At 40.6% G+C, this 22,944-nt stretch overlaps 1 protein-coding gene across 1 annotated transcript in view; it reads right to left on the bottom strand.

Annotated features, from left to right (window-relative positions):
- Window positions 1–581: 581 nt before the first annotated feature.
- The window catches only part of superdeath (Suppressor of ER stress-induced death), a 46,912-nt gene continuing 24,549 nt past the window's right edge, over window positions 582–22,944 (bottom strand). Inside the window, exons 8-16 of the mRNA XM_072304766.1 lie at window positions 19,728–19,932; window positions 17,524–17,607; window positions 15,664–15,860; window positions 13,578–13,774; window positions 12,237–12,320; window positions 11,515–11,598; window positions 6,351–6,494; window positions 4,792–4,873; window positions 582–3,035 (exon numbers count right to left, since the gene is read on the bottom strand). Coding sequence (XP_072160867.1) covers window positions 2,826–3,035; window positions 4,792–4,873; window positions 6,351–6,494; window positions 11,515–11,598; window positions 12,237–12,320; window positions 13,578–13,774; window positions 15,664–15,860; window positions 17,524–17,607; window positions 19,728–19,932 — 1,287 coding nt within the window. The 3' untranslated portion in view covers window positions 582–2,825. The remainder of the gene's footprint in view (window positions 3,036–4,791; window positions 4,874–6,350; window positions 6,495–11,514; window positions 11,599–12,236; window positions 12,321–13,577; window positions 13,775–15,663; window positions 15,861–17,523; window positions 17,608–19,727; window positions 19,933–22,944) is intronic.

Raw genomic sequence — 22,944 nt, 5'->3', positions numbered from 1 at the left:
AAGCTGTTGAACTTCGATTTAAACACTTTTGGCAGAGAGAGACTTCAGGAGAAAACTATCGATACACTTATCCTGAAGTACAGCCGCACTCTTAGGAATACAGACAATTTTCGATGAATTCCTCATATTGCATCATACTTCGCAGGGAGACTCACAAAATCTTGATAAAATTTCATCCGTAACGCGATTACGGAAACGATTGCTGCTTTAAATTACACGCAGTATATTAATTTGGGGATCAATATGGAATCTAATTGTAGTAAATGTAGGTTCACTTCAGAAATTAAACAGAACAACAAGAAAAATTCATGGAGAATAAACACAGGGTAACATAGGTACATAAAGACAAACGTCTGCACCGGGATAATTACCCATCTATTAACTCCAAATTACCAGGAGATAAAGACAATAAGAACTTGAGTTAACTTGTTCAGTAGCTGATTAAGGCATATACTTGGAGCTTTACTCATAAGTGACCTGAAATTTCAGTTCGGGTGGCCTTGAAGCGCACTGTTTCAGCTGGAGTCTTAATTCTCGTGACCATTTTATGGAGAGTTCTGAAGCAAGAAATCGGTACAAGGTTCAGCTACAAAGTTTGAATTTATTGAAAACAATATTGACAATATCTACACATAACAACAAAAAGTTCAGAGAAGTTTTGGGGACATCCTTGCGGCGTGATACTCGCCGTGCCAAGTAAAACCTCAGTCAAAAAAGAAATATATTAAGGAAAACTATTATTAGAGAATTCGGGTGGTAACATAGACGAATACCCAATAACCAAAAAAGCTTTGTAATTACAGCTACGAATATTCATAATGATCTCAAACTTGAGGGTCAATTACGCAACAAAAATCAAATGAGTTCATTGGATTCGTCAAAAAAAAAATTGAGGTATTATAATGAGGTGAATGAGCAAAAAACGAAGTAAGGGACAGGATGTCTTATAGGAACATTTGAGAAGGATACAAATCCAATTGTAGAAAAATTGAAACGGTAGTTTACAATCATTTGTAGGTAAAATTCAAACTACCTTATGCACACAGGTTAAGCGAAAATCTATTGCACAGTATCGAGAAAAGAAGCAAAGAGAAAAAAACTCTTGTAACTTGATTACGAAGTATCTTCAATCACGTCGTAGTAAAATTAACAAAGCTTACGATTTGCGACCAGCGACTGACGTCGGATTAAAGGGATGCAAATTTCCTGCATCTTTTTCAGATTTGACCGATAAAAAAAACGCTAAAAGAGAAAATTTCCTACCATAAATGATAAGGTGTTTTATTTAACGAGAAACTATCCTGAAACTTTAATAAACTTAACTCCTTTTAGTTCATTTTTTGTTTGAAAAAGTAGAACTATGCTTGCAACTTTACAATCGTAAAAGTTTCTCATGCAAAATGTAACCCGGCTGATGCATCGAACAATTTCATCAGATGAGGATTCATTGTAACATGTATTACACTGATGGGACATTGAGATATCGTAATCACACATTACTTGTTGGGTTTTTTTCGGTTCTACTATACATATTGTTCCGATTTCATTGTAACATGTATTACACTGACGGGACATTGAGATATCGTAATCACACATTACTTGTTGGGTTTTTTCGGTTCTGCTATACACAATGTTCCGATTTCAGTGACAAAATAGCGTTTTTTTTAAGCCTTTGTTTTTCATTGCATTGTGACCTGTTGCTTTTCCCTCGAATAGACTCTGTATCCAATTGATCATCTTTTACTTGAAAATAGACTCGTTGGTTTTTATCAGTCCCTACAAAGTCCTTTCCATTTTGAAGAGAAAGAACAGCAAGTCAACTGACTAGCGTCGAGCTCCTCCCCGCAGTTGCAGGGTACTTGTTCCAGCTATTGACATTTCATCGTAAAAACGTAGTTTTTTGCGACCTACACTCTTGGTAAAGTAAATTAAATTCATGGGATGAAAAGTTATCGCGCTGAGGATGGAGGTCAGGCACCTCCAGAATGCGTCCGAATTTTGAAATTTTACGATTTATGCGAGTGAATGGTTTCAAGTTTTAAAATTTTTCACCAAATTAAATTCATCCCTGAACACACGAATGGGTCGGAACCCAAAAACCCGGAGGATCTGCTATTGAAAAACTTCTGTGGGTCAAAAGATCTGTCTGAACAGTATGGATAATAGAGAACAAAGATACTTAGATGTTTGGACAGATATTCGTATTTTCAGTAAATCTGCAAAAATCAACGATCAAAACATGATTCTGAACCAACGCGACTGTCCCATTCTATTGCGGAATCTGGCATTCTAACAGACAAAATCACATGGTGGGTATGAGGGGATACGATGTGTCTATTTGGGTCGTGGTATCTTGTTCTTGCGTCATTGAGAAGCCTCAAACGCATGCTCATGTCATGGTAGGAAGACTTGGTGGACTCAGTCTGGGTGAATAACCAAATTCGCTTAATGAATTACAGACCACACGATGGAGAAGCCTTTTTCGAATCCCTCAATATTCAGGAACACTGGAAATAAAACACATTGGATCTAGAGTCCAGACTCTTGAAAACATTGACAAGAAAATGGACTCTTGATTCAAGCAGAATTGAGCTTAAATCAAAAGAAAATCCGCTCAAATTAAGAGGCTTGGTTCTTGATTTAAGCTTAAATCTGATGGAATCAAGAGTACTTTTTCTAGCCGATGTTTTTAGGAGTCTGCACTCTAGATCCAATGTGTTTTTTTTTCCCCAGTGAATGAAAAATTACTGCACGACAAAGAGATGTCACATGGGTCTGGACAACATCGTGAATACAGTTTAGGAAAAGTAGATGGCTGGTCGACACTACAACTGCAATCCGGCGTGGAGAGCTAAAGAGGTCGGGGCCTTCTTCCGACTCCTGATTTGCACCAAGGCCGACTTCAACCACTGGACGATTTGCTTGTAGTTCTGCTTCATCCACTTCATATTGGCTCGCGTTTTTTCGAGTGCCTGGAACGCTGCTCTGTAGGCCGCCCCCATCTCTTTGTGATGCTTGGCCACGAAATTTTGCAGCTGAAATCGATCGAAATTTAAGATTTAGAGCTTTTACGGCTGGACAATCAGGCCGGTAGGGTAATTTTAATCGGTTAGTAATCTTTATGTCACTAAATCAGAGATCTTGGACTATTAGTGTTAGCTCAAATTTGGTTATTTCTGAGTCTCTCCGCTCTTGCGTCGTAAGTTGCTGGAGACATCATTTCGCCCGAAAATAATGAAGAAAGTCTTCGGCGAAAGGCATGTCTCCAAGCCGTTTGAAGCCGCGGCAGAGCAATCTGCAGGCCGGGAGGGAAATTTTAGTCATTAAATCAACTTAATGACACTAAATAAGAGATCTCAGACTATTAGTGTTAGCTCAAATTCGGTTATTTCTGAGTCTTTTCGCTCTTGCGTCGTAAGTTGCTAGAGACAAACTTTCGCCTAAAAATAGTGAAGAAAGTCTTTAGCGAAAGGCATGTCTCCAATCCGTTTGAAAGCCGCGGCAGGGCAATCAGGCCGGGAGGGTAATTTTAGTCAGTAAGTCAACTTATTGTCACTAAATAAGGCATCTCAGACTATTAGTGTAAGCTAAAATTTTGTTCTTTCTGAGTCTCTTCGCTCTTGCGTCATAAGTTGCTACAGACATAATATCGCCTAAAATAATGAAGAGAGTCTTCAGCGAAAGGCATGTCTCCAAGTCGTTTGAAAGCCGTGGCTGGACAATCAGGCCGGGAGGGTAATTTTAATCAGTTAGTCAACTTAGTGTCACTAAATCAGAGATCTTGGAATACTAGTGTTAGCTCAAATTTGGTTATTTCGGAGTCTCTTCGCTCTTGCGTCGTAAGTTGCTAGAGACATAATTTCGCCTAAAATGATGAAGAAAGTCTTCAGCGAATGGCATGTCTCCAATCCGTTTGGAAGCCGCGGCAGGGTAATTTTGGTCATTAAGTCAACTTATTGTCACTAAATAAGAGATCTCTGAGTCTCTCCGCTCTTGCGTCGTAAGTTGCTACAGGCATGATTACGCCCGAAAATATTGAAGAAAGGCATGTCAACAAGTCGTTTGAAAGCCGAACAAAATTTTAGCCTCGACGCGCTTGGATCAAATAAAGAAATTTACTTACGATGATCAAATTTCGGAATTTCAAGAATTGTTTAAGACTGAGCAATGGTAATGCCAAAATTACATACAGAGTTATTCCAAAGTATCGCATACCCTATTGGCCATGAGGGGGTGGCCATTTGAAATTGTTGAGTTGCCCCCCACCCCCTTCCGCCCAAGGGACCAAAAACTGGAAAGTATCCAAAAAGTTCCCCAACGAATTTGAGAAAAGCGTCTTAAACCGCAAGACGATACCATACATACACAAAGCCGCTATTATAGCGCCGCCCAATCGCCATTGCCCCCTATCCTCCCAGAGATCATCAGGCAATTGGCACCTTCTGATCTCCTCCTCCACCCCTTGTCGCCAACCTTTGACAGGACGTCCACGCCGTCGCCTTCCGGGAGGAACCCAATCGAAGACCTGCTTGGGCAACCGATCATCTGCCATCCTTCGCACGTGTCCATACCAGACCAACTGCTTGGACCTGATATCGTGCACGATGTCCTTCTCCACACCCATTGTCTCGCGTATCATAAGTTGATACCATAACAGAACTAAATTATGGCCAGTGGTGCGTGACTTTTGAATAACTCTGTATAGTTTTAAAAATAAGAATTGAAAGATAAATTAAATGATTTAGGCTGTAGGCTCCTTCTATACCATGAAGCATTTTGAATTCTACTCACATCACGAGCTTCGTACTCCGTGTTCATTCCGGTGACGCTTGATTTTATGATCCCGCTGAGCATAGACGACTGCGATCCCAAACTAGAACAGGCATCAGTTTCATTGGCATCATAATACAGCCCAAAACGCGAGAAACTGGCTAGAGTTAAGTCGAGGCCGTTTCTACTGTTGTATTCGTGGTGTTTGGTAATCTCAAATTATTTACGCATATTTCTCGATAAAACAGATGGCAGAGACTGCATTGTGCACCAAGGAACCATACCTGAATAAGGTATAACTAATAGTAGATGTATCACTGGAAAAAAGTCGCTTGGATTTAGAGTCCAGACTCTTAATAAAAACATTGACAAGACAAACTACTCAAGATTCAATCGGACCGTTTGCTTGATTCAAAAGTAAATTCGCCTAGACCAAGGGATCGGCTCCCCGATTCAAGGAAAAGTCGGATTGAATCAAGATTATTATTTCTTGTCAATTATATTAGGAGTCGGGACTCAAGATCCAAGATCCTAATTTTTTCAGCGATTGTTTCTACAATGGGGAATAAATAAGAGTTCCATGTTGCAAAATGTACAGGAATTAGATTACAAAACATTTTAAAATCTTACGCGTTTATAAGAACTTAGACTTATCATGCGACAGACAATATTCCAATAAAGAGCCACCCAAAGCGTGCGATTCGCGGTTCGAGAGCCGAAAGAAAGGCTTTAATGGAAAAGTTGAATAGTGAAATTGAGTAGGGAAGATAGGTATAAAAAACACAAGTGTATCGACTGCCAAGTGGATAAGGTAACATATCCACAAAATCAAGGAGAGCAAGAACTGTTTTCGGCTGACTCAGAGACTTTAACGCTTCAGTAGAAAAGTTGGATGGCACGAAACATGAGATATGACTTTTTTGACTTCCGAGAATGTAAAATTACACATACACAGTTTGAATAATTTAAAAAAAAAAGGTTTCCTTCCGAAGACTGAGCACTTAACGCACTGATATTTACGAAAACTTATGACAAGGATGTTGATATCTTGTAACATTTAGAGCGAATGGATTTAATATTTACGAAACTGGTATGCGAAAGCGTTGATATTTAAGAGAGAAGTACTGCGTGAAAATTAAATATTACAGAATATTACTGCTGAAGTGTTGAATTTTGAAAAAATAAAGAAATGCACCGCCTTGCGACGTCACCCAGCAGCATTTTCCATTTAAGCAAATGTACTTAAGCAGATTAAATTCTTCTGTCATAAATCTTCCGAGAATTGTTCAATTCAGAAACCAAGGATGTTCTCGTGCTTAATTATTACAGCAGTTTCATTTAAAACATGAAATTTACATTTTGACACCTGCAAATTCTCTATTTTCCGAATGTTCTAAACCTTCTGGTGGATCATAGAATCCACATCATTTATTTGTAAGAGTAAATCACTTTAGATTTCTATTTGCGGAAGGGCAAGTTCTTTATCCGTTACAGTGGTGTAATATTTTATGGTTGCGAAAGTGAAAGTTCTCGATCCGTTACGAGGTGTAATTAAGATACGGCGAGAAATAAGGACTTACTATTCGACGATGCGAGACCATTGGTTCCGGACGAAATTGAAGGCCAAGGGTTGACCGATAGGGGTGCTGGCCACCGCTCCGAAAACGCGCGAGGCGTCTTGCTTCCTCACGCCTGAAGTTTCGTTCATGGACCATTCTAAATACCTAAAACATCACGAATTCGCATTAAACGTCAAATCCGGTGAACCAGATCACTATTGCTTTAGAATTTGAGGAAAACAAGACGAGAGAGAATGAATCAGCATGCTGCGAGGCAAAGATGCTTGGGGGCGACAAATTCTTACGGCGCCAAGATGCTTAGGGGGTGACTAGATGTTCAGGGCGACAACACTTTTAGGGGCCACAACATGCTTAGGGGCACCCTATTGAGTGACAATTTGTATTCATTCATGTCACCATTAACGGTACCCTTTCCATTACTCAGGGGAATTTTGTCTCTTGGCTCTTTTCCCGCTTTATATTTCTTTGATTCCCTTTATGAATTATGTAATATTTTAATTGATTTGTTGTGTGCGTTTATGGTCTTCTCTTTCTACACCAGAAATACCCCACCCTTCTCTCTTCTCCACTCAATTGTAATGTGCCTGGAGCTATTTTCAATAGCTAAACTCATCAGTAAATAAATAATCTCAAATACCGGAGGAAACCAAACTGGTCGCAATAACTTTTTATATATTAACAGCATACACAGAACAGCAGGGAGAAATCACTTGGCAACTAAAAACTATACAGTGTTGTAAAGTTTTTACTTTCTCCCCCTTAAAAAATGTATACAGATTGAATATCATTAAAAATTTGAAAATTTTGAAATTGTATAAAGTAATAAATGTAAAAAGGTAAAGTAATAAATGTAATAAATGTAGAAGTAATAATTTTGTTCGTTTGTTTGTTTTGTTCGTCTAACCTTCTTAGTTATCCTTTTTTACCCGTGCAGAGCGAGTGCGTACCCTCTGCCAGGTCCTGCGTGCTGTTAAAATAAGACATTTGAATTCTTGAGTGCAATCACTGCGTAAGATGAGTTTTACACCTTTTCGTGGCAAGAACCCGCCTTTGCCGGGTACTGGCTCAATTGTTTCGTCTCACATCGTTCCACCTATGTGCTTTGATGACTCATCCAGAGTTTATTCTTCGAACCCACTCTTCGACGAGTCACACGGATTAGTTGCGCGTGGAGATGCCCGAATCCTCTATGATCCAAATCTCCATGGTGTTGATTTTCAATCGTTTCCCAAACGCCGGTCTTCTCAAGGAGGGCTGATGCGATGTAATAGAGTACACATGACCATTGGAGGTTACGAGCGCCGACTTCGTCTTAGCATACCATTTCGCGTCATTCACCTTCGTGCCAACGTAACTGGGGATATCACCTCAGAGCAGCTGAAGGCCGTTCAACCCGACGGTATTCCTAATGATCGCACCGCTGGAGCTGCCTTAAATCCGTGGATCACTTCCCCCAATATGGCGAGGGCTTTGTCGCTTTATGTGTCTTTAAACACACAACGGTATGATGACTGACTTCGATCCTAATGATTTCAAATATGTGCAATATCTAGCAAATGCTGGCCGTCGTATAGCGCCCGCTGGAGTACCCTCAATAGCCGCCATGACTGTTACCTGGCCAGAGATTCGGTTCACCATCATCTCACGTGGGGCTTTCAATTTGCCTAACACACTACCAGGCCCTATTAATTCAGAGGGAATGTGGAGGTTCATGCAGCGGCTAGCCCTTACTAGGCGAGAACGTGATTACTTTGCCGCAGGGTGTTATGAGGCTTCTCTTCTTGTAAATGGTCAGTTAGAGTTATGTCCCCAAGTGATGCTCCGCCACAAAACGCAGCCAACCGGCCCGATACTCCAGAGAATGGGCAGCTCCTCAACATTAGTGGGGCAGACGAATTGCCTGAGGGCACCTCAGGACTACAGTGGCAGTTGCTTCAGCCTCGCTGAATGAAGTTTTGTACCCCGGGCCAAAGTCACAGACCAACATCTGGACGGTATTAACAAATTTCCGATTGTGTGCGGTAGCGATTTCATGTGATATCCGTCAGGGGTATTTGCAGATTTGTATTCATCCTGATGATAAGCACCACAACAACATGCAAATGAATCAGAAATCAGTGTTAAACTTCGGTAGCTCCTGAGAGCCTCGCGCTTATTATTGAGTTTCGCTGTGCAGTTTGCAAACTTTCCTTAAGTTTTATTCATGTTCTCGGATTGTGAGTGAATTCTATCCATTGTTTTTTTTATGATTTAAAATCTTTAAGTGATTAAAGTCTATGTTTGTTTGTGTTACGTTATGTTAGTTACGTTGTTTTGTTATGTTTGTATGGTAACACCAGATCATGTTCATCCAGTTATTCCTCATCACTGACAAATCTGAGTGTTCCGTTAAAATGTTTCGGGGAGGGAGGGATGCGATTCCTGAAAGGAACATAACTTCTTTCTATAGCCTCTTTCGTTATTTTGATTTCAGGACCAAAATGACTATCCCATCCAGTTTCAAAAAGGCACGAAACACACGCCGATCTCGAGACTAGATCAAACCATTTCAAACCATTTCGTGTGAATAAAGGATCAAACGATTCTAAAGCCGAAGTGGTACGAAGCATTTACTCGAGGCCAAGACCGGTGAATATTCAACCCAAGATAGAGGAATCTGATTCCTTAAATGATCAGAACTTCCTAAGCAGTGACGCAATCGACGAGTCCGTGAGGAAGAGGTAGCGGTTGGGAAGATGGAGGAAGAGTTAGCGGCCATCCCTAGCTTAATCTGGCCCCTATTGACTTCGGCGAAGCCATGCATCGGGCTGCCATTGTGGAGGCAACATACACCCATTAATGGAAAAACGAAGTACCTGTTCCTAATCTGTTAGAGAAAGCACTGGACAATAATCTACGTCGACAAAAACGCAGATGAGTGCTACCATAAAACCAGCCTCGGCGAGGCAAGCAAAACGGCCTGTCGATTAGTCTTAAATTCCTTGAGAGCTGTGCAATCAGTAAAGGATACGATAATAAATTTCAACATTTTAAAATTATTCTTGGAAATCGCCCCGAAACGGCCTGTCGATTAGTCTTTAATTCCCTTGAGAGCTGTGCAATCAGTAAAGGTTACACCGATAAATTTCAACATTTTAAAATTATTCGTAGAAATCACCCCTAACAATCGAATGGTTACGACTGTGGCGTTTATGTGGCATTATTCGCATATCGTTCATTCAGAGGATTACGCCCAAACGAGCCCATCGACGAAAGCTCAGTCTGGAGGAAAAGAATTTTCACGTGCCTCAGAGAAAAATCCCTGAGAATATTCGATGTGAATATTCCACGGAGAACGCTACCCATAATCAGTTCCCCCTTCCACGTTGCGTTTTGCCCCGGTATTTGACTATTGACTGGATTTCTGAATTCTGTCTTCAGTTTAAATTGGCTTGGTGAGTCAGATTCCCGCCACTTGAGACGCGTGGGGCCCCCACAAACAATCCTCTGTGAGGAAAATTTCACAGACTTTGTCCGTGTCGTTTTGCAAGTGGGTCCCCAGGCCTGCTGACTAGGCGTCATTTCCCACGGTTAGCTCGCCAAAGTCCCCTAACACATGTCACATCCGCCAGGACTCCAAAATCCAGGAAAACAACTGGTCAGGTTGCCATTCCGTGGGTTTCGGTAGCCCGGCGCCCGAGGCAGGGGTGAATGAAATAGAGAGATTCCTCGTGCTACTTGGCAGCAGGCCTATCTAGTGATGTCACTTGGCAGCCCAGCGCTTCCAAACCGCGGAGCTCCAATATTCCGTTATCGGGCCCCCACAACCAATCCTCTTTGAGGAAAATTTCGCGGCATTGGTCCATGTCCGTGATTAGAGTACCTGAAGGCAAGTCATGTGTATTTACAATGTTCCTAATAATTGATGTGTTCGTTCTCATTTTTCTTTTTCTTTTTTCCTGCTGGTTTCATGGCATGTGCTCATTCTTAATTTATGTACTTAGCTTGTAAGTAGTAATGTTTTTCAAGTGTAATTTTTTTGTCGCGGATTGCCGCTCACTATAAAATCTTGAGATAAGGAAAGGGGGGTTGAGATTTCCCTGATACGTAAGTCAAGCGGGTGGATTTTGAAAAATCCCGATCAGTTTCAGACCTCAGTTATGTAACTTACAGGCTTCAGTGTTTTGCCCAAGAAATCCCTTTTGTACGTTGATCTTTTCTTTGCACTCAGTAATTTATTACTCCCTCTCAGTTTAATCATTATTTCTATGTCTTCTATAAGTGTATAGTTGTATTAAGATTAATACAGAATGGCTAATGCAGCAATAATAATGTGCCTAAAGGAACTAATAGTGGTCAGTGACTATTACGAAGATGGCGATCTCCTGAAAGACATCTCGTTGGTGTTAAAATCTTACAGTAAGAAGTTAATTCTTGGCAAGAGGTTCTCGAGTTTTGTAGATCTATCCTCGAATATGAAAGCACAAAGTCGTCCTTCTCAAATGAGGAAATGGTGGTGCCAACTGCCGTTATAGCATTCTGTGCAAAGAAGGCTTTTGAAAATAGGTAATTTTTTTATACATATAAAGGAGCAATGTTTATTATAGGAATAAACCGTCGTTATATTCGTCGTTAATTTTGGCAAGTGCGAACGTCCGCGTAGTCCGAGGGCCTTCCCTCGTTTTCTTTCGGTGATTTTGGCACCCAGATCTGAAGTTGGGCTCGGCTCAAGTCCGCGTTGTCCAAGATTCTTTAACCTTTCCTTTTGGTATTCTTATCATTCCTCCTCCTCCCATGTGGATAGGAAGCAACTCATTCCGACAGAGCGGCGTGTACGGTCGATTTGAGTTATGACTTTGAGCGAATCACTGATTCTTGTGTGTTGTCCGTTTCAGGTATTGTAGAGAACAGCCAGATGGATCCTCGTAAACCAGACCCCCTACCAGCCCCCCCCCCTCCCGTTACCCACCTCTCGACCCTCCCCCTATGTTCCCCGGTCGACCCCTAGCACAGTTTTTTGTTGCGAGGTAGAATGTCTGAACGTGCATTCTAGCAATATTCGGTTATTCCTCTTTTTTTTAACCACATGCAGATATACACGCATTGTGAAATTTTCAATCAATTGTCCCTTGACACGATGATGATAAAATGGACAGATTTTACGTACTTTAATGCAATTACTGACCTGCTTAGAATCCAGGGCTCCCGAGAACAACCCAAAGCTGCTAGAATGAGGTCTTTCTCTGATCCAACATTGCTTTTTAGGTATCTAAAAGAATTAAAAGAGTTATTTGAAAAGCAGGAGATCAACAAGATGTCTACTATCTACGCGGATGGCTAAATATCAAGTTACATAAAAAATTTAAGGGAAATAAAGGGAATATAATACGAATTTAGTTTTGAATATAAAATGTATTTAAGAGTATGATTCAAGTTCTTCCGCTTTTCTTGCTTCCGAAATAACTTAAGTTAAATATGATGTTGAAATATTGAGATCATATGATGAGGTGAAAGTGGAAGGCTGACTTCCAGTCCATATAAAGAATTTAACGTGCGAGACGGAAGTATCATTGTTTTATAAAACTTAACCATCCCTTCTAAGCCACTCATGGTGAGACTCAATCTGAGTAGAAACATGGAGGACGATCAAATGAGTAAAATCCGTAAAAATTATTATCAGAATGTAAAACCTTCGTGTTGAAGATATGATAAGCACTTAGGTCACTAAAATCTAGAGGACCTCACTTAGTGGCATTTGCACTTATGTTTGACAAACAAGTAAGGAGTCCGAAGTACAAAAAGTGAGTATCCTTGATGTAAAGCTTGAACCAGCTTTAAGCTTCCAGTTCACGGAAGAACTTAAGGGTCTTAAAAAAGGCCAAAGTTGTATTGGCTAAAAGAACTCACTTTTCCCATAAAAACTGCCAATCTGATTCTCCTCCGACTTTGATTGCGTTGCAGTAAACGACTCCACGAAGATTAGCCGAGATTCTGAAAAAACCATCCATTTCCTTCATAAGAAAGAATATCCTTAAAAGTAGGTATCTGAGATACACATGGGAGTATCATCATCGAAAAGAGCGATGGCAAAGGAGGAATTTAGTATCGTCCAAAATTGATTGCGGAGCTGGTTATAGAACTTATTGAAAATGAGCCTGTACCGCGATTATTGCAACAACTCCGCAATTCCGGAAGGACCCAAAGAACAGTGTTCTGTTTTCGTCCTATGGGTCAAGGCAAAAAGCTTACATGTTAGAAAAATCACTGATCGGTTGTGCACTTGAGGATAACATGAGCATAGACGATGATAAATTATGAGGCGAAAGTTTGGAAACGTTGAGGAACGTAGTGCGAAAATGCTGAGTGCGTGGAAAAAGATATGCCCTGGGGTCCAGTGCCTCACTGGAAAAAAAACACATTGGATCTAGAGTCCAGACTCTTAAAAACATCGACAAGAAAAAATACTCTTGATTCAATCAGATTAAAGCTTAAATCAAGAACAAAGCCTTTTAGTTCGAGTGGATTTCCTTTAGATTAAAGCTTAAATCTGATTGAATCAAGATTCCTTCTTCTTGTTAATGTTTTCAAGAGTCTGGACTCTAAATCCGATGTGGTTTTTTTTTTCCAGTGCAGAATCAAGCACCAAAATTCAAAGATATTTTCCGGTGGGATGCATTTTGAAAGCGCTTTCGTCGGTCAACTATCCTAATCAGGCCCTATCCCCTCGTCATTACTCGGATAACAACTGGTTTGTAGATTAGGACCGATATCGAAAATCAGTTAAAGCTGTGTCTTAAAAAAAATGACACAAATTAAAAAAAAAACTCACGCTTTCAGTAACATTTTTTACTAAAAACTACTACTATCACTTCTTTATTCACTTCTTTCAGGGTCTGTGCCTGATGATGGTGGCAATCAGCCACTGAAACGTCGCCACGTTAACAAAAAACGTTAACACGTCGAAACGTTAACAATGTTACGGACGTTGGCTAAAAAACTCAAACATCTCGTCTTACGACCCGTGCGTTCACTGTAATTGGTTGGAGTTAACAATGTAAATTTAAAATGAATAAAAAGTAATTTGAAAGGTTATACAACTCACGAAATTCATTTAATCACTTCTTTTACTATACCCGGTAGTAGAAGCGTGACTTTATTAATTATAGTGTCAAAGTTTAAATAACAGTTTTTTTTGTACTTCAATCGTTGATTTCACTTGGACAGGATCGATACTCGGACCGAACTTACGGGTTCATCTGCTGGCTGCCGAGCCGTTTCCAGCTTTGGAAGAGGGTGATGGCGTTGTCGATGCAATCCTTGTGGCCTATGTTGCAGGCGTGATGGAGCACCTCGTTCCGCTTGTAGACCGTCAGGAGTTCGTCCCCGTGCGGATCTGTGAAGCCGACCGAATCGTAGAGCCCAGACATCAGGTGCCACAGATACTCCTGCGCAATATAAACCAATCCCCAAATAAAGCCACAAGGTTCCGATGAGTTACTGAAGCTCACAATAACAAAACAGGGTGTCTGGTGTTTTTTTTCATTCTGGGGAAAATACTGATTTTTCCTGGTTTTTGACTGCTAAATCCTGATTTCATAATTTTTCCAAATCCTGATTTGTTGCGGAGAAAAATTAAAATTTCTGCATTAGGTATGCGAAAGCAAAACTCAAGAATTAAGAGCTCGATAAAAAAAATCCGATCGGAAGGGCGACTTTTCTTAAATCCTGATTTTATGACCGATTTTTCCTCAAATCCTGATGCTAGGCACCCAGCAAAATTACATTTGCTATATTGGTTGTTGCTGTTTTCGTCTGTTGACGAACGATGTTATGTGTCTTTTCTCATTTCTGCTCTCTCTGTTTTTCTATTTTTGTTATATTTTTGTATTTTACAATCGCTTGACGCATTACACTTAAAATTGCCTTGATAGTGATCGGGAAAATTGAAAAGCTTCAGCTATAGTTCAATAAACGAATCATAACACCATGGCATTGTATTTCCACTAACGAATTCTTACAATTATTACTGGTGTAACGGTGATTTTCAACACCATGTTCCAATGAATAAATACAATACATTTGTTCTGCACTGCACTATTAAAAAGATAAGAAAATGCGGAAACTGTGTCATGTATATTTTCTCAACTTCAGAGTTCGTTCGAGTAAGTAAATTGGCGCGGCGTATTACAGAAAATCCACTCAGGTGTGATAAAAAAGAACACAGGTTGGCATTTAGGATGGCCAAATTACACATTTGTTTAAAATTTTAGGTAATCACGTAATCAGTTATTCAAAGAGATTGCAGAATACTTCGTGCAATTCTTAACAACGGTGGTCCGCTTCGTGATGCGATTCGATCGAAAAAGTGACCTGGGAGTTGCTTCAAAGTGGCGCCAGCTCTCTCACTTACATCACGACTCGATGTTCTCTATGCGATTTTTGAGCCATAATCTATCCGAAACGACTCTTCTTTTCGCGCTCCACTAGAAAAAAAACACATTGGATCTAGAGTGCAGACTCTTAATAACATCGACGAGAAAAAGTACTCCTGATTCAAAAAGAATCTAGCTTAAATCAAGAACCAAGCCTCTTAATTTAAGCGGATTTAGTTTTGGTTCAAGCAAAAATCCGATTGAATCAAGAGTATTTTTTCTTGTCAATGCTTTCAAGAGTCTGGACTCAAGATCCAATGTGTTTTTTTTTCCAGTATAGCTGAAGTTAGCAACATTTGGTGCGTTGTAAAATTACTTTTACTGCCCAACAAAAATGACCGAATCTCAGCAGGATTGACGTCATCTAACGACGACGTCAGCTCAACAGACGGGAGAAAATCGAGGTGTCGCTGTTAAATTCCCGTCGGATTCCGCGGACTTGGAGGTTAAGTTTTATTGAAATTTAATATTTTTAACATTTAAAAATCTTATTAACACCCACATTATTACGAAATTGACGCAATAAACGATTACAAACAATTGCAAGTCAGTCTGGTGACGAACATGTGGCGAAGAAGTGCGAAAAAATGGCGGTTATGGATGTAAACAATAACATAACAACAATCCAGCAAACTCGGCAGCGGTCCACAGCAGCCAAAAACCTCCCTGAGCTGTTGGGCAGTTTGCTGAGCAGCCATCTTGGAAAACGGGTGAATCCACCAGAATTTACCAACGCTTTCGTTGAGCTCAACGCTCAGCGGGTAATTTTCGTTGGGCAGTTGTGGACTTTAACAACGCATCTAAAGAGATGTTCAAAAGGTCGCAAGTAGATTACTCCCCGGGACAAATCCCACGAAACGTCTCAAGGAAACGAAGTCTACGGATTAGGGCGATGAACGTACTTTGTACTCGTAGTAGTGTCCGCTCTTGGCGAGCATGATGTCGAGGAAGTCGAAGCTGGAGAAGGCGGCTTTCCACGGGCTGTAGTCGAGCTCGTGTTCCAGGTAGGTCGTCACGTTGAGGGCGATCGAGTAGTCCAGGAGCCCGGAGCGCGCCAGGTTCATCGCGTCGTTGACCAGTTGAGCCCTGTTGATCGGCGCTGTCCCAAACCCGAAAGAAAACAAACGCAAAACAAAGCAATGGGAGAAAATCGCCCCCCAGCGGGCTTACAGACTGATTCAGTGACTACGTCATCCGATATGATACCGGACTCGCGGTTCAAAGCAAAACAACCTAACTTAAAAACGCTTCATGCGTTACTTGTGTAAAGTTATCAAAATTTAGTCAGTGACCGGTCATCAATCAAATGGATTGCATCTTGCAAAAAGGAACCACTAGTATTGCAATGTTGCTAGGATTGTGCAACTTCTTTTGTCTTGGAGGAAAAACCCGATTATCCATTAATAGTTTCTATTTTACTCGTTAAAAACTGTAAATTTAAGACAAAAATTACCATCTAAATTTCATAGTTTTTCACGATTTCCGCAATTTTATTGCAAAAGATGAAGTTGCACAATCTTAGCATCTTCGCAATGCTGGTGGTTCCTTTTTGCAAAATGGTATTCAATTTAGGACTCATTAAACACGAGCGATTTTGATAATGAGGCGCGACGAGCGATCCAGAAACGAGATTCTGTGTTTGTTTAAATTTGAACCAAGGGATATAATTTCGAATGAAGTAGCCACTAAATCGGTCCTTCATGAAATAAAAAGGTCACAGACTAATACTGCCGTGCTAAGGATGAACGCCGTATGAGACCTCAGAGGTTGCCATAATCCATTATATGAAAAAACAAACACACTGGAAAAATCGTGGAGGTTTTGCTGCAATTTTAAGAAAATTGGGCTCGCAATTCAATCTAAAATATCTGGAGACTTAGAGAAAAAATATGCGCAGCTAGTCTCAAAAATAAATGTCTTATCAGGAGAAATTTGGCAAGAGGTTGTCGTATTTTTTTCAGTAAAAGACAAATATACTGAAGAAATTGTGGATATTTTTCTGTAATTTTCAGAAAATTTAGTTCGCGATTCAATCTAATACATCTGAAAATTGCAGGAATTATCCTCCCCCAGTGACCTTGACGTTACTGAAATCCCGTTGGATTGGGCCGATTTCCACCAAAAATAAAACTTGATGCAGACCTCATAGCAATGAAGAACCATGCTTAGTTTAGATCGTATGGATAGTTCCGGAAATGAACGGTCGCAAAGGTTCGTTGGATCCCAGTTATAAATATATATACATCGTACTTTTATTTCGACCTACATTTTTCAACTCAGGGCTTCAGGATTGATGCTCTTTGAGCGAAAATTCCCGAAAATTACGAGGTCGTACCGTCTGCAATAGGTAGATAGTTCTTCGAAATCTACCTAAAAATGAGTGCGGAAATCTAAAAACATTGTGCACGAGGTACGTGATCTCCTAGTTACACCGTTCATATGCTGAAGGATGCCCAATTTGGTGAAGGTACGTTCATTATGCCGATGGAAAGTATACAATTCAAATTGGAAAATATGACATTGAGTTGCCATTAAAATAAAGCGAAATGAATCGTGGAACAATAGGGGATAATTTGTATCCATTTTTCTTTTAAATTAATTAGCGGCTTGATGCTGGAAACTTTAAAATTTAAAGATATGATGTCGAGATGCCGTTAGAATAAAGTGAAATACATCTTGGATCAATTGTGAATAGTTTTTAACGGTCTGTCGTTTAAATAGTTAATGGCTATTGATAGTGCGAACTACCAAAGAAAACTTACCGATGAGTGTGTAAGTTTTAGGGTTTTGCAGGTAGTCTATCAGCAATCGCCAATTTTCGGGATCGTAGTTGACCCTGTAAATTCCTGCAAAATCGGGACAGTGAAATTACGATGGATTGCATTTCGATATAGCTTATTAACGATTTTTCGAGACAGACGTGAAATTCAAGGGAAAAGAAAAACATAGAAAGACTGGTTAATATACTTATAATTCGAACAAACATGTTTCCAAATAATCTTCTTGTATGCATGGAACCCGCTAGCAAACTCACGAATAAATGTGATGATATTTCTGACCTCTGTTGGGTTCGGTTCGGACAGGCAACTAAACTAACTGCCTTGCAAAGCGGAGAGTGTCATGAGATTTGAAGGCGTTCCATGTCGAGTTCATGCCAAAGAAGTTTTTCATCGATGAAACTTTTGCAGTTTTGATGGAAATAATTGCAATTTGAAGAGTTAACACGCATGCCACTTGCAAATTGCAGGCGATTGCTGACTGCCTGCGACTAATTGACATGAAGTGAATTTAAATTTGACGTAAAGTGAATTTGACTTTGACGGAGATTCTGTGCGTAAAGAAGACGGCAATACGGAACTCCGCGTTCAATTTATGACTTTCAGCAACAAAGCGGCCGATCCGGCAGACGTGGCCAGATATCCAAATGACGGGTTCTAACTGACATCCTATTCCTAGAGCAGGATGTGTTCGTTCCACCATAGAGTGCCGCGAGAGGACGTACAAATGTTTGCTTTTTGTTGTAGTAATTTTTGGAGGGTGGTTAAAATGGTGTAGCAACAGCGTTATCAAGTTTGGTGACGCAAGTTAGCACATGGTAGTTACATACACCAATTCAACCTGGCTTTGTTCATGTAATTTTCTTCAATAGTAACACAATGAGAATAGGGTCGCCAGTTATTCTAAGAGCCGTCTACGGTGCCATACCCAAACAACTCCACGATGCCCCACCCCCACCCAATCGGAGCTTTGTACTGCGACGGTGACAGATGCTACGCTTGCGTTGACAGATCGACTCAATCGTCCTTTCGTGAAGACTTGGTAAAAACACAGCGATAATTTGCAAAATTATGATAACAAGCAAATTAAAATATTTAGAGAGAGGTTTCTTGCATTAACCCGACTTAGATCTCGGTGGAAACAGATGTCTACTAAAACAGAATGACCAAAAATCAGTACTATCACAGTACCTTTTTCGTACATTCCCACGAAATTCAGAATACCTCCTCAACAGAAAAATGCAGTACCTCCTCAACAGAAAATGCAGTGCTTTTTCAGTATCTCCATTTGATGAAATTCGAAATATTTCAAAAATTTGAATTTCTCGCTCAAATTGCGACAAAAATGACAAGAATTCCGGACCTTCGTGGGGAGTTTTCGCACTTTTTCAGTACTTCCGGACCGCCCCACGGTGGACCGAGTCAATAGGAGAGGTCGGACAAAATTTGGAAATTTTAAACGCTTATAGCTCCATTTTTACAAAACTTGAGGATCCAAAAGTGGCTCCATTGGTTTTCTCGTAACATTTTCTTTCAGAGGCACCCCTTAAAATTTAAAATGTGACGAAATAAACATCAAAATTTGCAGTTTGAGTCTAAAATTTCATGTCCGACCTCTCTAATTGACTCGATCCACTGTGCGCCCTTGAAAAATCAGTATTACTTTCCGGACTTTCCAGAAATTCCGGACTAGTAGACACCCTGCGAAAATGTAGAGTCCCTTTATACCCAGAGTTAAGACAACTCAATTATCAGCTGACTGGCAGCCGGCCTTGGCTGGCCATGGAGGCCGAAACGAGTGCACCCAAACGAACGATATTGAGGGATAAGGATCAGGAATCCTGCGATGTCTGTCATACAAAAACAACAACATCAACAAATTGATCAATTAAAACGAAAATTAGATTGGTTCGTGAATAATTTCTTAATCTATTTTCATTTCAGACCGATGGAAATAAAAATTTACTCTTGATAAACCACAATTAGGTAATATTTTCATTATTCTTGTTCACATTCGAGGTACCGCCATCTTGGTGCACTCGTTTCGGCCTCCATGAGCGAGAACCAATCAGAATTGGATTTTTTTTTAGGCCACTTTCAGCCCAACCAAAAGTGAGTTGTCTTAACTCTGGGTATAAAGGGACTCTACGAAAATGGAGGCGAGATTGGGAGTGGCGCGGGTTGCATACCTGTTTGCTGGACGTTGAAGAGGACCCACTCCTGGGCGGTGGCGTTGACGGAGGCGAGGACTTTGCCGTGCTCGGCTTTGAGCCAGAGGTCGGGGCGCGTGCTCTCGAAATCCAGGAGCCCGGCCGTCGTGTACGTGATCGGGATCCACCAGCCGCCTATCCGGTCTCCTCTCTGGATGTTCTCCGGGTACAGGTAGAACCGTTTCTGCGCAAACGCCACGGCAATATATGAAAACACCCCAGAGAGTGTACACAAATCCACCTGATGGACCACTAGACAAGGTACGAATTTCAGCATTCTGATACGTGTTTCTCAATCAAAATTTCACGTAGAACACGATACGCACAACGAAAATTACCAAAATCAACTCCTGACGAAGATATTAAATGATTCTTGATGCGTGAATTCAAACCACCCGCTCATGAAAACTCAAAGCTCTTCGTGACTCACATCGCGCGCTAAACGCTAGCATGACAGTCTCTGCGATATAAAAATCTGGAAACCTCAATCTTGACGCTTTGGCTCAGCTATAGCAATTTGTTTATAGTTTGAACAACACATGGTGGAAAATGAACACTGCCCAAAGCACAAAGCACCTCACTTGCTGGAAGAAGTTATCTCCTTTCTTGTTTGGATTGATTGAAGTTTTCTCAAAAGAATTAGATCATCGTGGATTCATGACTTGATTTGATTTAGGTAGGAAATTAATTGAAATACTTGAATTGGAAATCAAAACAATGTTGTTTTTGTCTGTCATTGTGTCGGATTTTGTGGAATCGTGGGACTCTGATAGAATGAATGAGGATACCTAATTGGTTATGGTGGCAGATGCGTACTACTTGATTTGATTTAACACGATTACCTACCTCATTTCTTCTATCTTTGCTAACTCACTTAGATCTTTTAGTATATCGACGGTGTAAGTCGGCAATCACATAACTCGTTTGCGGTGTCTGAAAATCTCCGCCTCTATGTTGTTTTTTTAAAAGAGAACAAATTGACATCATTCCTTGAAGTTTATGCAGAGTTTTCTTCGCACAGAGAAGAAAAATCACGGAAGTTTTAAAAAATTGCCGTTGAGTAGTTTTCCGTTTAAAAAATAAGGTATGACAGGAAGTCTGCGACGTCGCAAACCGAGTTATGTGATTGCCGACTTACACCGTCGATATCTGCTCATTTAAAGGCGGGTTGTAGTAGTGTATGAGGTAGTTAGTTTCACCGTCGATATTTATTAGAATGAAAATGAACTAGCTTCTACGGTTCAGAACCTCCGATATCCTCAGTTATTCTGTCACTTCGTCGCCTCATTCCATCACTACGCTCAACTCAGCACTCAGCTGATGACCGCGCGTAGCCTTTTCCCCTCCCATTTCTCCGCCACCCTGAGTTGCCATGAGTCCGATTTTCTTCTTACACTGCCGTGCTAAGGACAAACGCCGTACGAGCATTCGAGAGTTGCCAAATCTCCCATAGTCAAATGTTAAATTTTGAGGACATTTATGAATATTTTCCCCTGAAATGTTCAGATACTATACATTAAATTGTGAATGAAATTCTGAAAAGAATTTGGAGAAAAATATTTACAAGTTTTCCAGGAATTTTGTATTTCATCGAAGGAAATTTGGCAATGTCTGAAGGCTCGTGCGGCGTTTTTCCTTAGCACAGCAGTACAGCACCATGTCATCCTCTACGTTATTACTCTCATCTCTTTCTTCTCATCTCGCATCTCGCTGTATCTTTCCCCTTCCCATTTCATGCGGCACGCGTAAGGTATCGCTCAATACCTTCCCCTCGCCCAATTAAGTACCTTACGTAATTTACAGAAAGCTTCACTGAGTATTTTGACGTATTTCTATCAAACGGAACTATGTGCATTAAACCATGAGCCCTGAGACCCATAAGAATACACGCGTACTTAAGAGGGCTTATGTCATCATGCACATAGTTCTGTTTGATAGATGTACGTCCATTTGATCTTTGGATCCTTCTTAAATAGAGTTCTCGCCAAATAAGTTGCCCGACTTTTAAAGTACGACAGAAGACCATTCATTTTCATTCCTCGTTTTTGGACTTAATTAAATGCAAGAATCTCCTGTCTCACTCTCGAAGTCGGCCAACAACTTGGGCAAGAACTCTGCTTGAGGCCCACTTATATTTTTTCAGGAGTTGAATTATGGAGACGAATGGAGCAAATAAGAGTGCTGCTCCGAAACGGAAATCAGGTTTCCAGCGTAGGGCTGAAAATAAGGTCCGCAAATTGAAAGATGCAGCCGCCTCTTGTTCCAGAATAGCTCAATTTTTCATCTCTTCAAAAGAACCAGTTGAACCTTTAGAGCATTCATCTGGACCTTCAATGAGTTCAATGTGTCCTGAGTCATCCAGGGAAGACCCAAATCACCCAAACAAAACGCGAGAAGAATCCGACGCGTGCCCCGAAATATCGGAAGAAAACCCACAACCCTCGGAGTTGAACGTAACGCGAAAAGAATCCAAAAGCTTAGAGACTGAAACTGGACCGCGGGTCAAAGAACCATCAGTTGTTACGCACATTACATGTACAGAAGAGGATTCCTTCGATTTTTTTAAGAAACCATCCTTGCAGGATCTTGATGTATTTTTTGGTCGACATCCTTTTCAGCCGGATGATTCGTCGTCTAAACAGAAGTTACCTTTCGAGCAGAGCATTTATTTTTCCCACCTCGACGGTAATGAAACCATTAGGAGAAGCTGGATATCGTACAATGAGAGGAATAAAAAGCTATATTGTTCCATATGTTTAGCTTTTAGCGAGGAGTGCTCAGCTTCTTGTGAGGGGTATGATAAATTTAGGCGCACAAGTCAGGCATTAAAGGAACATGAAAAATCTCGCCATCATACTAATTCCATTGCAGTTTTTCTTGCACGGAAAAACAGTTGCTCTATTGATAAGTTGTTACTTCAAAAACAACTTGAAGTAAAAAATTTACAGGTCGCAAGAAGAAGACAGGTCCTGTCGACAATTATCGAACTGGTAGAATTTGTGGGAAGCAGGCCCTACCTTTCCGAGGGAGGGCAGAAAGTGTATTTAGGCTAGATGATCCAACTGCCAACCATGGAAACTTTCTCGTACTTCTAATTTTAGTCAGTAAGTTTGATGCAAATTTACAGGGCCATCTACATAAATGTATCGAAATCAGTAAAGCCACTCACGATGAAAATCCAGACGTGAAAAATAGA

This window comes from Bemisia tabaci, chromosome 9, assembly GCF_918797505.1.
Source record: "Bemisia tabaci chromosome 9, PGI_BMITA_v3".
NCBI lineage: Eukaryota > Metazoa > Arthropoda > Insecta > Hemiptera > Aleyrodidae > Bemisia > Bemisia tabaci.
Note: the sequence above shows the minus strand (reverse complement) of the source record. Positions and strands in the feature narration are given on the sequence as shown.